Genomic DNA, 16,124 nt, shown 5'->3' with positions numbered 1-16,124 from the left:
AAAGAGTGCAGCAATAGGTGTCCATTGACTTCAGCTTCTTGCTTCCTGTAGCTCTCTGTCTGAATTTCATTTCACTTATAAAGGACTCCAATAAGAGGATCAAGCCCCATCCTGATCAAGTAACCTCATCAAAACGTCCTACTTACAATGGGTTCACATCCATGGGAATGGATTAGGTATTTGAACATGTTTTTCTGGAGTACACAGCTTCAAACCACCATAGTACTAAATAGGCTCAAAGTGCTAAAGGAAAGCATAGACAAAGAATTTAAGGTAATCAAGAAAACAATAGATGAACACTAACAGACTATTAATAGAAAAATGGAAATTATGAAAAGGAACCAAACAGAGCTAAAGACCATACTAACAGAAATTTAAAATTCCAAAGAGGGGTTCAACAGCAGATTGGCACTGGCAGGAGAAAGAACCAGAGAACTTGAAGATAAAACAATTTAAATCATTCAGTCTGAAAAACAGAAAGAAAATGAATGACTAAAAGTGAGCAGAGCCTGAGGAACCTGTGGGATGCCGCCACGCAGACCAACACCCACAGTGTGGGAGTCCCAGGAGGACAGAGAGAGGCACAAAGAGTCAAAGCATGACAGCTGGAAACTTTCCAAATCTAACAAAAAACATGTATATGCATATCCCAGATGCCCACTGAACTCCAAACAGGATAAACCCAAGCAGACCCATGTCACAGCATATTATAATCAACTGTCAAATGCAAGGATAAAGAGGAAATTCTGAAAACTGCAAGAGAGAAGCAACACTTCATGTGCAACAGATCCTCAATAAAATCAAACACCAATTTCTCACTTGAAACCACATAGGCAAGAAGGTAGTAGGTGGCCTAAAGTGCTGAAAGCAAAAATTTGCCAACAAAGAATTCCATACCCAGCAAAAATGTCTCTCAAAAATTAAGGAGAGATTAAGACAATCCCAGATAAACAATAGCACTAGAGCTCCCCTCCAAGAGATGCTGAGAGAGTTCTGCAGGTTGACAGGAAAGGACTCTAGACAAGAGGTTGATACCACTTGAAGAAATGAAGATCTCTGGTGAAGGTAACCACATAGGTAAATATAAATTCGAGTACTATTGTAATTCTGGTTTGTAACTCTGCTTTTAAATCTATAGGATCTAGAAGGTAAATGCATAAAATATAATAAATCAGTGGTTTGGACTCATGATGTATAAACATGTAAGTTGTGACGAGAACTACATAAAAATGGGGGGCCATGGGGTATAGGGACATAGTTGTGTAGACTATGGAAATTAAGTTGCTATCAAAGCAAACATGATTGTTACAGATTTATCATGTTAAGTTTAAGTCACATGGTAACTACAAAGGCAGTACCGGAGAACATGCAAGTTCATAGAGCTAGATATTAGGGTAACAGGTTGCCAGAGGTCAGGGGCAGGGAGAATAAGGAATTAATTCATAATAGGTGTAGGATCTCTGTTTGGGGAGATGGAAAAGCTTTAGTAATGGAAGGTGGTGAGGGTACAATATTGTAAATGTGATTAATCCCATTGAGTGGTAGTGCTTGAGAAGGGAAAATTTATATTGTGTATATATTCCCAAAATTAAAAGAGGGAGCAATTAAAGAGACATAAATGGAATACATGAGTCTGGATAGGATCTAGCAAGGGAGGGGGAAAATCAAATTCTCTAATAAAGAAAAAAAATACAGGATATTATTGGGCTATGTGGAAAAATTGGAATATAGACTATGGGCTCTATATCATTGTTATATTGCTCAAACTTGATAACTGTACTTAAGATGGCTATATAAGTGAATGTCCTTGTTCTTAGGAAATGTACATAACAGTATTATGTGTTCAAGGAGCATGTGAACAACCTACACCCAAGTGCTCAGAAAATGGATTGATAGATAGATGGAATGATTAATGGCAAATGTGGCAAAAGTTATAGTTGGTGAGTCTGGGTATCAGGGAAGGAACATGTTGGAGTTTTCTGTATGGGGTTTATATAATTTTGTACTGTCTTATAAATTTGAATGTATTTCAGGATAACATAAAAAGTTAAATAGTGAGCTGGGACTATATATGTGATATATATATACACACATACACATCCAGAGTTGGGTAATTTCTCCCTGCCCTAGCCCGAGCTGCCAGGAATCTTACCCCACCCACGTCCACAGGCCTGAGCACCTTAATCCCAGCACCCAGCGGCTCACTGGCACCCTTTTCCCGAGGCTTCCCCCAGCCATTCTCTGTCCACCCCTCCCAGCAGTGGGCAACTGGGGAAACGCGTGGCTCCCTGCAGCTTGCAGGAAGGTCTGAGGTCCCCGGAGCTCACACGCCTTTCACTGGCTGCCTCCCAACCCCAGCTCACCTTCCCTCCGTCTGCTTCCAGGACAGAGCAGCCCAGGGCATTCTCTTAAAAGGTATGTCAGCTCATGTCACAAAACCCTCTGAAGGTCCTCTCTCAGGGTCTTCCTCTGACACAACGCTTCCTTCTCTCTGCTCCAGCCACACTGTTTGCCGTTCCTCAGAGCCCAGGGTGCCCTGCTTGGCTCCCGAGTGGAGAGCCTGCTCAGTGAGCTCTGGCCAGCCCGGCCACAGTCCAGACATGCCGGCCCACCTTTCCTACCCCTTCCCCGCTTTGCTTACTCCTTAGCACTGGCTTTTACCTAAGAACCTGTGCAATTTACTGTCTTTCCCAAAAGCAGGTCTTTTTCCTTTTGTCCTGCACTTAAGAGTAGGGTCCAACAGGTTTACCACAATTCATGAAGTCTTTAAACGTCCACAGGAAGGAATATGATGCACACATTTTCTCTTTGTTCCTGGATTGGCCTTTCATTCTTTCGGTAAGCAGAAACTCTTAATTTTGCAGTTTTGTTTTGTTTTAGTAATGGTGAGTGCATTTTATATTTTACTTTAAAAATCAGGCTTAAAGATAATCTGTGTTTTCTTCTAAGAGTCTTAATGCTTTGCCATGTGTATCTGAGTGTTACATCCATCCGAAATTAATTTTTGGTGAATAGTACTGAAACTGAGTATAGAGAATTAACAAATAACTAAAGTTACTGACTTATTATATAGAGGATTTCTTACTTTTAGTATAACGTAAAATGCAGACTGACTGACTCACTGTAATCATGATGTATTAACACTTTTAAAGGAGACAGAGACAAATATCTGGAACTTATATCCTTGATTCTAAAACTATGTTTTATCTTTATAACTGTATAATCTTTACCTAATAACTATGCCTGAGCTAGAGTTACTTAATTCTTAACAGCCCCTGTCTAAGGGATTTACAAATGTCTAGCTCAATTCTCACTATCCATTATCTTATATGGATGGAACTATTTACAACTTTATGAATCCCTCAAGCCAAACTTTGTCAGTTCCTAATGGAGGTTAGTGAAGCAATTTGCGACCCATTTGTAGCCTGTAACCTGAGGTTTAGCCCAGCCAGCCACTTCAGATTAAACAAATCAGTCCCTGTCCCCACCTGCCTTTGTTTAATTTTCATAAAAGCCCAAAGTTTCTCCAATTCAAGGAGAATAGGTCTGAGAATTTCCCCCTATTCGCCTTGCTTGCACTATGCAATAAAGACTCTTTCTTTCTCTGAAATCTGACCTGGTGACAGAATGAACTAAAATCCAACCTCTTTTCTTCCTAACACTGATCACCCACATCACCCAGCTGCGGTCCAGTATGGTCACACGCCACATCTCCATAAACTTGTGAACCTGTTTCTAGGCTCTGGGTCCCTTCTACTGGTGTGCAGATGCCCCAGTTCTTAGTCGCCAAGCTTGATGACACTCGTGTCGCTGGTCAGACATGGCCCCCTCCTGCCACCACAGTCACACCCTGTTCTTAAGGATCTCGATTCTTCTTGGACCTCGGCTCTTATAAATTTAAGAAACAGCTTGTCAGGTTCCAAAACAAACCCACATACAAAAATCACTGGTATTTCTATTGAGATTGCATTGACTTCGAAGATCAATTTGGGATAAATCAACATCTGTATGAAATTGCCACTACTTAGCAATTAACATGGGATGTAACTCTAACTTTATCTTTATTTTTCAATAAATAACTTTCAATAAAGTTTATTAATTTTCTGCATAAAGATCTTCACACATATTAGGCTTATGGTCAGGATTGCTGGTGTAAACAAATGCAATTGGCTTACTCAGGTAATCTTATATTCAGTAACCTGGCTGAATTAGTTTTAGATTATTCTTGGCTTTCTTCATAGACTCTAAAGCTATCTGTGAATAACCACAATTTTTGCTTATTCCTTTTCTAGTCCTTAAATATTTTTTTCTTGTCCTATTCATTCAACAAGAGTTTACTGAATACCTACGAAGTGGTAGTACATAAAACCGTCAAAACCCCCTGCCGTCGTCGTAGGGGATCATGACGTTTGACTTACTCACTGGCCAGGCCCTCAAGTTCAATGTTGAAATGAAGTAGCGATAACAGGCACCACTGTCCTTTTCTGATCTTAAGGGATTTCTTTCCAAACTGTATCATTATACATGATTATTACATAAGGTTTTTGTAGATACTTGCTCAAGACAATAATCCCTAGATTTCTGACAGTTCTTATTATGAGTAAATTTTGAATTTTATGGCGTGTCTTCTGTGCATCCATTGAAATTATCATATTAATAGTCTCCTTAGATCTGTTCTTATAAATGATATTAATTGAATTTCTGGTGTAGAACCACCCTTATATTCCTGGAATAAACCCAATTGTATTACTCTTTTTTTTTTAAGGCACCAGGGGCCAGAGATTGAACCCGGGACCTCATATGTGGGAAGCCGGCGCTCAACCATGGAGCTACACCGGCCTCCCTGACTTGGTTTTGTTTGTGGTTTGTTTTGTTTTTAGGAGGCACTGGGAATTGAGCTGGGGACCTCCCATGTGAGAAGCAGGTACTCAAACCCTTGACCCACATCAGTTCCTAACTGTATTACTCTTCTGAATACACTGTTGGCTCTTGTTTATTTATAAGAAAGGAAATAAAACAATGGCGTTACTATGGCTAGGAGATTTAAAATGGATTCGGGAGGCCATTCAAGAAGTGACTCTTATGTACGTCTCGGCCAGGTATCACAAATCCCATGGTATGCAGAACGGAAAGCAACACCGTTTCTGAGGAAATCTGGACTCCATGAGGCAACTACAAGATAAAGAAACCAGAAAACTAATTTGAAGGATGTTTGGATCTTCCATTCTTTACACGCAACTTACATAATCTTTTTCCTTAAAAACCCTTGCTTGGAGGCCCCAAGATGGGACACAGTTTGGGGTGCTACATAAATCCGTGCTCCCTGAATTGCTTTTTCTAAGACCCCAAATAAATGCTTTTGCTGCTTTACAGCTCAGTTTATCATTTCTGATTCAACATTTACAAAATATTTAGGATTTGGCATTTATAGTCATGAGTGAGAGTGGGCTATGACTTCCTTTCTTATACTGTCCTTTCTCTAACTCTGGTGTCAAAATTATACTAGCCTCATAAAATTAATTAGGGCATGTTCACTCATTTTCTATCTCTGGAAGAGTTCATTTACATTGAAATTATCTTTCCTCAAATTTTAGGTAGAAACTTTAATCTTTAAAATTATTAGAATCTGGTGTTTTCTTTGTGGGAAGACAGTTTACTGACATCTTGAATAAAGGACTCTTTAGGTTTTCTTTCTCTTCTATCAGATTTGGCCATTTATATTTTTCTAGTAATTTATCTATTTCACTTACTTTTTAAAATTTATTAACAGAAAGTTGTTCAAAATATTCTATTTTTATTTTTTAATCTTTCCATGTCTAGTCATGACTCCTTCCCCCCAGCCTTGTTTTGCTAATTTGATCTTTTTTTTAATTTATTCCCTCTTTTCCTCCTCCCCCCATTGTCTGCTGTGTCCATTCACTGTGTGTTCTTCTGTGTCCCCTTGTATTCTCATCAGGTGGCACTGGGGGTCTGTGTCTCTTTTTGTTGCATCATCTTGCTGTGTCAGCACTCTGTGTGCATGACACCACTCCTGGGTGGGCTGTGGTTTCACGCGGGGCACCTCTCCTTGCACAGGGCCCACTCCTTGCGCAGGGGCACCCTTATGCGGGGGCATCTCTGTGTGGGCCAGCACTCCTTGTGCACATCAACACTGCATGTGGGCCAGCGCACCACACAAGCCAGGAGATCCTGGGTATCAAACCCTGGACCTCCTATATGGTAGGCAGACGCTCTATCTGTTGAGCCACATCTGCTTCCCAATTTGATCATCTTTTGATTCATCTTGCCAGATGTGTTACTTTTTAAGTCTTTAAAGAACCAAGTTTAGACTTTGCTGACTATTTGTACTGGATTTTTGTTTTCTATTTCCAAAATTTCTATTCTTATACTTCTTTCTTTGAGTTTAATCTGCTGCTCTTCTTCTAACTTCTTAAAGTAGATTCTTAACTCATTAATTTTCACTGTTTTTCTAATATAAGCATTTAAGGTTGTAAGTTTATTTCTAAATACTGCTTTGGCTGCATCCCATGAGTTTTGGGCAAAATGCCATAGAGTATTTCTGCTATACTTTAGTCCTATTTTCTAATTTCCATCATTTCATTTTGACTCATGACTGATGAGGGTAGAAGGCACCAGCCCCTCGGGTGCCTTTACAGTTTTGTCCATCCAGGTTTCCACATGCTTTCACTCACAGCCGCAGCACTTGCCTCAGATGCAAGGGTTCCCACAGGCAGCCAGAACCTGCACTGCATATGGGTGTGTCAAGGTTGCTGTTCTCTTGCCCAATGGAGGTGGTTCTGATGTGGGATCCACACCACTCCCAGAGCTCCTGTGTAAGAACAGGGCAAAGTTTCACTCTGTGGAACATGCTTGATACTGGCATCTCTGTTTGTCTTCTTTCCCTTCCAGATCCAACTTGCCCACTCCTCTACATGTTTTTTCTGGGACTATTTCCAAATGAGTCCTTTTCAGATCACAGGTTATGCTCCTGGATGACCCAACCTACAATAGTTGGCATTGTACATGGTCACTTGGAAGCAGACTCTTGGGATGGGACCCTCAGAGAGTCGCTCACTGGCCAGATTCTCCAATGTGGTGGTAAGTGCGATAACGATCATTTCTGGCATGCTGTAGTGTCAACACTGCTGATAAACTCACCTTAGTGAGTTTCGATGGGATGCAGGTGAAAGAGATGCACTGGCTTCCACAACATCATTAGCATCAACAAGATAAGGGGAAAATGCTAACTGTAAGGACTGTGGAGTTGGTGGACTGTTATTAACTGCTACTGATGCTCCGAATACATACATAACCAGGTTAAGTTGCCACTTACCAAAACAGAGTACAGTGTGATTTCAGAGGCTCCGTGGCAGTGGGTAAAGACAGAGGTGGGCTGTGATGAAGGCCAGGCTGGGGCTTGATGGTGAGAGGAAGAGGGTTACAGAGAAGGCCTGGCCAGTCTTACACGGAAGTCAGAGCCCCACAGGGACAGAGTGGAGGAACCCTGACACCTGGAAGAGGAGCGCCAGTACGGACATGCCCCAAACGTGGGGTCTAAAGACCTTTCTGAATCTCCTGGGCTGTAACAGTGGTCCAACCCCGCTGGAGGATTTCACCTTCTTTTGCCTGAGCACCACGCAGGAGCCACAGGTGCAGTCAGTGCTTTGCAAGATGGCCCTTGTTCTCTTCAAGATCAACCTCCTTCCCCTCCTGGCCACCAGGCCTAAAACCAGGGCCTCTGCATAGCCCGAGTGGGTCAGCAGTGCCCCTGCTAGTGAAGGAGCAGCAGAACATGACTAGTACCTGATAGGCAAGACAGGAAGTGACTGGGAATAACTCTGGAAGGTCTTGTACACTGCTGGGATGGCTCCCTGAGGTTTGGAAAAATCAAAGTCAAAATTAAATGAGGTGGAGATGCCAGAATGCCTTGGCAGATACTGAGTTGAGGATCAAAAGACTTGGAATGGTGAGGATGCTAGAAAGGATCTATCATGTAAGATTCATAGGCCCACCAGAGGACAATTTTCCTAGAGATGACAACAATCCTAACAGTTTGGGGGGAAGGTACAGGAATCACTCAGAAGCTCAGTGAGCTATCTTCTGCAGGCCAGGGTCGACAGGAGGAGATGCTGCTGTGGAACAGGGCTTCCTCAGGGAAGACAGGGGCCCGGAACTGCGAAGGGCAGCAGGAAACGATCAAGAAGCTAGCTGGGTGGAACTATCGCAAAGGGCAGCAAGGCCAAAATGGCAATCAGTCCTGACCCCCAAGGGTCTGTAGTGATAGCTAAGAGACCATGGAGACCAAGAGACAAGACAGATGGGAGGCCAAGAAGGATATTGCTTGATGTATAGTAAAAAATAATCAGAATGGATCAGCTGATGTCAGCTACCCCAATGGAAACATGCAATCTCTTTCCCAGTTTCCAGACCAGAGTCAGTTCTCAGATCCAGAGTACACAGCTTAAGGATAGATGGGGATCCTGGAACACTATAGGAAGAATACACAACCGTGATTCCCCAAACCCCACCTCTAAGAGATCTACATCATTTACTCAAGAAACTGTACACTGGAGAAAGAAGAATCCCTAAACATTTTGAAGGCTGATGGATGCCAGTTCCAAGCTGATGTTGATACCGGGGGACCAAAATGCTACCACGGCTCCCTGATGAGGTGTGGGCACATAAGGCCAGGTCCTAAGTGAATCCCTGGTCCAGGCCCATCACCTGGGGGCAGGGGCCAATGGGCCCAGAATCACAGCTGGAGTCCATCTGCCTAGTTCTCTGTGCTTATTCAGGACAGATAAACTCAGTCAAGGACAGGATCCCCTACAGTGATTCCTGGACATGTGGATTAAGGACCGTGATAATAGGAAAGAGTAGGTGGTCACCCCCTATAGCCAAAATCGTACATCACAAGTGCAGTGAATCCTGTACGGAATGGCAGAGATTAGTACCACGTCAAAGCCCTAAAAGATTTAGTTAGGGGTAGTGGCCCACACCTCATCCCATTTAACTCACCAGTGTGGTTCCTGAAAAAAAAACCCTGATCATGATGGATGACAATGGATTACTATCAACTGAAACAAACTCCAATCCCAGGGGCTGTGCCAGATTTGGCATCTTCAGTAGAATAAATCCATTCAGCTTCTGATACTGCATACAGTTACTGCTCTGGTGAACCCGTTCTTTTCAATACCAGCATCAAGGACCAGAAAGTCTGCCATCATTGCAGTGCATATTCACAGCCTTGCCCTATCTCAGCACAGTCCAAAGGGAGCTGGATTGCCTGGACCTTCTGTAGAACGTGATACTGGTCCACTCTGTCGGTGACGTTAACTGGACCGACGCCTTGGCAGATCACATGTCCTCCAGCACACAGGGGACAAATCCTACAAAGATTCATGGGCCTGCCATGTCAGTAAAGTGTCCAGGGGTCCAGCAGTCTACTAAAGCATGCACCCCAAAGTAAAAGACAAGCTATTCCGCTTCTTGCTTCCTGCTGTTGGTAGGCTCTTTGGGCGTAGAAGGTAGAATACACCATTTGGAAATACTTCTGTGACCCATTTATGAGGTGACTCACAAAGCTCCTCGCAACAAGAGAGGGCTCTCTGGAAGATTCGGGCTGCAGTATTAGCGGCCCTGCCTCTTGGGGCACAAACCGACAGATCCCACGGTGCTAGAGGTATTCACGTGGACAGAGACACTGTGTGACGTCCCTGGAAAGCCCCCAGGGAAAAGTCAGAGCGTAGATACCGAGGATTCTGGAGCAATGCCATGCCACCTGCAGGCGAGCATCACCAGGGAGAGGGGCTGTGCCCGGCCTGCTCCTCGGCCCCGCAGGGGCTGGGTATCCGGCGTGAGTCTTCAAGGATCCAGGGCCCCAGCGCACACCTGGGAGCAGTGTGCTCAGGCCCACTAGCACCCAGCAGGCTGTGGAAACTGTGCCTCTAGGGCATGCATGGGGCAGGCAGTCCAGGGGCTGTGCTGGCCTCTGTCACACCCGTCTCTTCCCAGCTCACTCCATCACTGCGTGGAGGGCTCGCAAGTGGAAGGAAAAGCTGAGACCTGGTTTACGATGCGCTGGTACGGCCTCACAGAGCCCCACGCAGGGACGGCCCCCGGAGACAGTGGTGAGGCCCAGAGCTGGGCCTGAGGGAACAAGACGGAAGCCGGGAGGTTGACAGCGTGCAGAACTGTGTGGGCGCCGTGGGCCTGTGGATGGCATGCGCCTGGTGGCCGAGGAGTCGTTGCCTGGGCTCCCTCTCAGCACGGCTGGCCCAACCGGGTGGCTGCTCAGCCCCAGCCAGCGGGCGCAGAGCTTGACCAGGCCTCTCGTGGTGCCTGGAGGCCACGGGCCAGCCTCTCGGTGGAAGGCGGATTACACGTTGCCTCTTCCACTGCAAAGGGCCCTGACTTTTCTCACCTGGGAGCTACACATATTCCAGGCAAGGTCTGCCTCTCCTGATGCCACACTAGTAACTGAGGGATAGCGTCAGGCATTGACACACACAGGTTCCACATCTCATCAGTTCAGTGTCAGCTCGGGAGGTGCCACGGAGGCACATGACCACAGGCCCCCCGGTGCCACCACATAACAGGTGGCTCTGAAGCTGTGGGCTGAGGAAGTGCTGCACGGCTCCTCAGCGGCACAGACTGAGCTCCAGCCTGGCTCGGGCCTGTGGGCCAGGGTGCCTTCCTCATCCCTGGCTAGCGGTCAGCGTGCATCGCCGGGTGCCCACCAGGCAGGACACATGGGACCCTCGGGCTTGGTGCTCATCAGGCCTCACCTCGAGGCATGGCAGGCCTGGGTGCCAGGGTGGGGGCACTTACACCTGGACGTGCCAAGAGCCATGGCTGCCACCTGGCCACTTCGGGGTCCATGTGGCAGACACCAGCAAGTGGAGCCCCAGTCCTGCTTATTGTTGAGGTGCAGAGAGGTTGCTGCTTGCCGGCAGGGAAGTCTCCGGAGCCTGTGACTGGCCCGTGGCAGGAGCCATGCTGGAGAGTGTGGAGGTAGAAGGGCGAGCACGGGAGGGCTGGCCCTCCCATGGAGGAACGAGGTGGCCAGCACACAGTGCCATGCCCTGGCTGCTCTTGCCAGCCTCGCCCAGCCCACCTTCCTCCTAGAGAAGGTGAGGAGCCTCTGTCCCACTCCTGCCTCGCTGCTCTGGGGAGACACTGCCCTACCCTTGCCTCGCTGCACCAGGGGAGCGCGCCCCAGACCCGGCCTCGCTGCACGGGGGGAGCGCACCCCGCCCCAGCCTTGCTGCACACGGGGAGCGCGTCCCGCCCCGACCTCGCAGCACCGGGGGAGCGCGCCCCAGACCCGGCCTCGCTGCACCCGGGGAGCGTGCCCCAGACCCGGCCTCGCTGCACGGGGGGAGCGCACCCCGCCCCAGCCTTGCTGCACCCGGGGAGCGCGTCCCGCCCCGACCTCGCAGCACCGGGGGAGCGCGTCCCGCCCCGACCTCGCTGCACCAGGGCAGCGCGCCCCAGACCCGGCCTCGCTGCACGGGGGGAGCGCACCCCGCCTCAGCCTCGCTGCACCCGGGGAGCGCGTCCCGCCCGGACCTCGCAGCACCGGGGGAGCGCGCCCCGCCCCGGCCTCGCTGCACCCGGGGAGCGCACCCCGCCCCGGCCTCGCTGCACCCGGGGAGCGCGCCCCGCCCCGGCCTCGCTGCACCGGGGGAGCGCGCCCCGCCCCGGCCTCGCTGCACCGGGGGAGCGCGCCCCGCCCCGGCCTTGCTGCACCGGGGGAGCGCGCCCCGCCCCGGCCTTGCTGCACCGGGGGAGCGCGCCCCGCCCCGGCCTCGCTGCACCCGGGGAGCGCGCCCCGCCCTGGCCTCGCTGCACCGGGGGAGCGTGCCCCAGACCCGGCCTCGCTGCACGGGGGGAGCGCACCCCGCCCCAGCCTTGCTGCACCCGGGGAGCACGCCCCAGACCCGGCCTCGCAGCACCGGGGGAGCGCGCCCTGCCCTGGCCTTGCTGCACCGGGGGAGCGCGTTCCGCCCCGGCGTTCCGCCCCGGCGTTCCGCCCCGGCCTCGCTGCAGCGGGGGAGCACGCCCCAGACCCGGCCTCGCTGCAGCGGGGGAGCGCGCCCCAGACCCGGCCTCGCTGCACCGGGGGAGCGCGCCCCAGACCCGGCCAGTCCCAGGATCGAGGGCAGCCCACGGTGCGGCCTGCCCAGCCCCTGGGGACGCTGCTGGCCCCAGCCGCTCCCCAACCCCCTCTGCCAGTTTTTGCTGGCAGCGCTTTTACATTGGCCCTCTCCTCAGCGTCTGTCCACTCCTGGGTTATTCAAACTAAGACCAAACAGATGAGTTTTTCTGCTACGCAAACCTTGTACTCAAAGTGTGTTGTTTTATGAATCATATTCTTTGAAATTTTGTTGAGACTAGTGTATGTACTAGCACTTAGTTTTCAAAAATAATTCATATGTCTGATGAGCATGAGCAGCTCTAGTTGTCGAGAATATGCTTTATATATATATATTCAAATGAGATTTACATTTTAAAATAGTCTAAATTTTACTGGTTTTAGTTCCTGTATTTTTTTATGTCAAGTTATTAGAGTCATAAATTTAAAGCTGCCGGCTAGTTCTGACCAGTGCACTCCCAGGTGACCTCAGCCCACGCCCAGCAGACCAGTGGCAGACGCTGACCCAGGAAAGAGACCCTCTGACAACTCCCAGTCCTCACGCTGTGCCCGGAGCAGAGCTCGCCCTCGGTCCCAGGATGCCCCCTTGAACAGGGCGCTGCTCTGGGGCACGGCGGGTGAGAGATGCTACTTACCGCAATCTCTGTTACTAAAATATCAGTAATACTTCCCAACACAGTGACAAAGTCAAAGACGTTCCAGGCATCTCTGAAATAGTTCTAGAGAGAAAGAAGAGCAGTCAGAGCTAGCGGCTGGCGGGGGCTCTGCCGGCAAGGAGACAGACCCCTCGGGGAGGGACAAGGGTGCGAGATGCTCAGTAAAGCTGGGTGGGCCGCCCCGAGGTGTGGAACACGAGGCCGGGGCACAGCAGGTGCAGGGCCGTGCGCCGTGGGGTCCGGAGAAGGGGGGGGGACCCAGCCTGCCGCTCGGGAGCCGGACTGGGCAGGGCGGGGGCAGGCAGCGGCGGAGCAGCCCCTCCGGGGCCCCGGCAGCGCACGTGTGGCCTTGGGGCGCAAGGAACGCAGCTCCCCGTGAGCACCCCCACCCGTGCGAGGCCGCCCTCGCGGCCGGCAGCAGGGCCACGCACCAGCACCCCGAAGGCGACGATCTTCAGCACGCACTCCATCGAGAACATGGACGTGAACATGATGTTGAGGCACTTCAGCATCACCTCGTACTCGTCAGGCGCGCCGTAGAACTGCCCAGGGGACGAGCGCGGTTGGCGGTGATCTCGGCCCCCAGGACACCCACCTGGGACCCCTGCCTCCCCGTGTCAGAGGTGCCCTCCCTGCGCTCCCGTTCTCCCAGCCACGGCCTCGGAGGGGCTGGCGGGGCTGGGGCTGCGCCCGCGCACCTTCATCATCAGCACGACCGTGTTGAGCGCGATCATGGCCATGATGAAGTACTCGAAGGGCGGGGACACCACGAACGTCCACGTCTTGTACTGGAACGACTGCTTGTTGCGAGGCATGTACCGCGTCAGGGGCCTGGCGCTGATGGCGAAGTCGATGCAGGCCCTCTGCGCAGGGGAAGGGAAACGCCGGCGTGAACGGCCGCACGCCCGCCTGGTGGGCAGCACGGGTGGGGTCCGCCCGTGCTGGCGGCGGAGGCCGGCTCTGCCCGGGGCGGCGGGGCGGCGGGGCCTACCTCGTTCTTCTCCAGGCTGCACTCCGACATCACCTTGTCCCCCTGCTCCTGGAACGTGATGATGATCAAGGCCACGAAGATGTTGACGAAGAAGAAGGGGAAGACCACGAAGTAGACGACGTAGAAGATGGACAGCTCCATGCGGTAGCCCGGGCTCGGGCCCTGCTCCTCGTAGGTGGCGTCCACGGAGTGCTTCAGCACCCTGGGCGAGAGCGGACCTCAGGGCCCAGACTCGGCCTGGCAAGGCGCTCCGGGCCAGGTCCTGCTTCCACGCCTGGGGCAGGCAGGCGGGGAGAGGGGGCAGAGCCCAGGCTCTGGAGGTGGGCTAGACCCTTACCCACGCCCCCTGCCCAGGCTGTAGGGGGCTCCAGGGGGCAGCCTCAGGGTGCCTGAGGGCCTGCTCCCGGGAGAAGAAGGTGAAAGAGGCTCAGCTCACACCCAGGCCACCCACTAACACCCAGCCCATCCAGGACCCCCAGCCCCCCCAGCCCTCCCAGTCCCCACCAGCTCACACCCAGGCCACCCACTAACACCCAGCCCATCCAGGACCCCCAGCCCCCCCAGCCCATGCCCAGCTCACACCCAGGCCACCCACTAACACCCAGCCCATCCAGGACCCCCAGCCCCCCCAGCCCTCCCAGTCCCCACCAGCTCACACCCAGGCTACCCGCTAACACCCAGCCCATCCAGCCGCCCCCAGCGCCCCCAGCCCATGCCCAGCCCACACCCAGCCCACCCGCTAACGCCCAGCCCATCCAGCCATCCCCAGCCCCCCCAGCCCATGCCCAGCTCACACCCAGGCCACCCACTAACACCCAGCCCATCCAGGACCCCCAGCCCCCCGAGCCCATGCCCAGCTCATGCCAGCTCACACCCAGGCCACCCGCTAACACCCAGCCCATCCAGCCATCCCCAGCCCCCCCAGCCCATGCCCAGCTCACACCCAGGCCACCCTCTAACACCCAGCCCATCCAGGACCCCCAGCCCCCCCAGCCCATGCCCAGCTCACACCCAGGCCACCCGCTAACACCCAGCCCATCCAGCCATCCCCAGCCCCCCCAGCCCATGCCCAGCTCACACCCAGGCCACCCACTAACACCCAGCCCATCCAGGACCCCCAGCCCCCCCAGCCCATGCCCAGCTCACACCCAGGCCACCCGCTAACACCCAGCCCATCCAGGACCCCCAGCCCCCCCAGCCCTCCCAGTCCCCACCAGCTCACACCCAGGCCACCCGCTAACACCCAGCCCATCCAGCCGCCCCCAGCGCCCCCAGCCCATGCCCAGCCCACACCCAGCCCACCCGCTAACGCCCAGCCCATCCAGCCGCCCCCAGCGCCCCCAGCCCACACCCAGCCCACGCCCAGCCCACCCGCTAACGCCCAGCCCATCCAGCCATCCCCAGCCCCCCCAGCCCATGCCCAGCCCACGCCCAGCCCACCCGCTAACGCCCAGCCCATCCAGCCATCCCCAGCCCCCCCAGCCCATGCCCAGCCCACACCCAGCCCACCCGCTAACGCCCAGCCCATCCAGCCGCCCCCAGCGCCCCCAGCCCACACCCAGCTCACACCCAGCCCACCCGCTAACGCCCAGCCCATCCAGCCATCCCCAGCCCCCCCAGCCCATGCCCAGCTCACACCCAGGCCACCCGCTAACGCCCAGCCCATCCAGCCATCCCCAGCCCCCCCAGCCCATGCCCAGCTCACACCCAGCCCACCCGCTAACGCCCAGCCCATCCAGCCGCCCCCAGCGCCCCCAGCCCACGCCCAGCCCACCCGCTAACGCCCAGCCCATCCAGCCGCCCCCAGCGCCCCCAGCGCCCCCAGCCCACGCCCAGCCCACCCGCTAACGCCCAGCCCATCCAGCCGCCCCCAGCGCCCCCAGCGCCCCCAGCCCACGCCCAGCCCACCCGCTAACGCCCAGCCCATCCAGCCGCCCCCAGCGCCCCCAGCCCACGCCCAGCCCACGCCCAGCCCACCCATCTTCCTAGCACCAGGCCTGGGCCAGGAGGAAGCCCTGGGCTGAAGGTCCCCCTCTTGCAGCACTTGCTGCTGGGCATCGATTCTACCTTCTATGGGGATGCCCTCCCCACCTCAAGGGACGCCCTCGGCCATCCAGTGTGGCACAGAGCCCACCCCCTCGGGGCTGCCCTGGGCCACAGCCAGGGTGCTCGCCACCTCCCTCCAGCTCGGCCACCTGACAGGACCCCGTCTGCTGTTCTCCCTGGTCTAATCTCCTCTCCAAAGCTGTCCACTCCTGAAAGACAGCACCATGTGTCATCTGAAACCCCAGCCCCTGTGCCTGTGACGCCTGAGGCGTGT

At 53.0% G+C, this 16,124-nt stretch overlaps 1 protein-coding gene across 4 annotated transcripts in view; it reads right to left on the bottom strand.

Moving 5' to 3' along the window:
- Positions 1–16,124, bottom strand: part of CACNA1B (calcium voltage-gated channel subunit alpha1 B) — a 211,157-nt gene that overhangs the window by 48,245 nt on the left and 146,788 nt on the right. For all 4 annotated transcript variants that reach the window (XM_058302830.1, XM_071217146.1, XM_058302829.1 and 1 more), the window contains 4 exons: positions 13,805–14,006; positions 13,512–13,676; positions 13,245–13,355; positions 12,793–12,876 (listed from right to left, as the gene is read on the bottom strand). In XM_058302830.1, the coding sequence (XP_058158813.1) occupies positions 12,793–12,876; positions 13,245–13,355; positions 13,512–13,676; positions 13,805–14,006 (562 nt within the window). The remainder of the gene's footprint in view (positions 1–12,792; positions 12,877–13,244; positions 13,356–13,511; positions 13,677–13,804; positions 14,007–16,124) is intronic.

This window comes from Dasypus novemcinctus, chromosome 8 (assembly GCF_030445035.2).
Source record: "Dasypus novemcinctus isolate mDasNov1 chromosome 8, mDasNov1.1.hap2, whole genome shotgun sequence".
NCBI classification, from domain to species: Eukaryota; Metazoa; Chordata; class Mammalia; order Cingulata; family Dasypodidae; genus Dasypus; species Dasypus novemcinctus.
The sequence above is the reverse complement of the archived record's forward strand: the minus strand, read 5'-3'. Positions and strand labels throughout refer to the sequence as shown.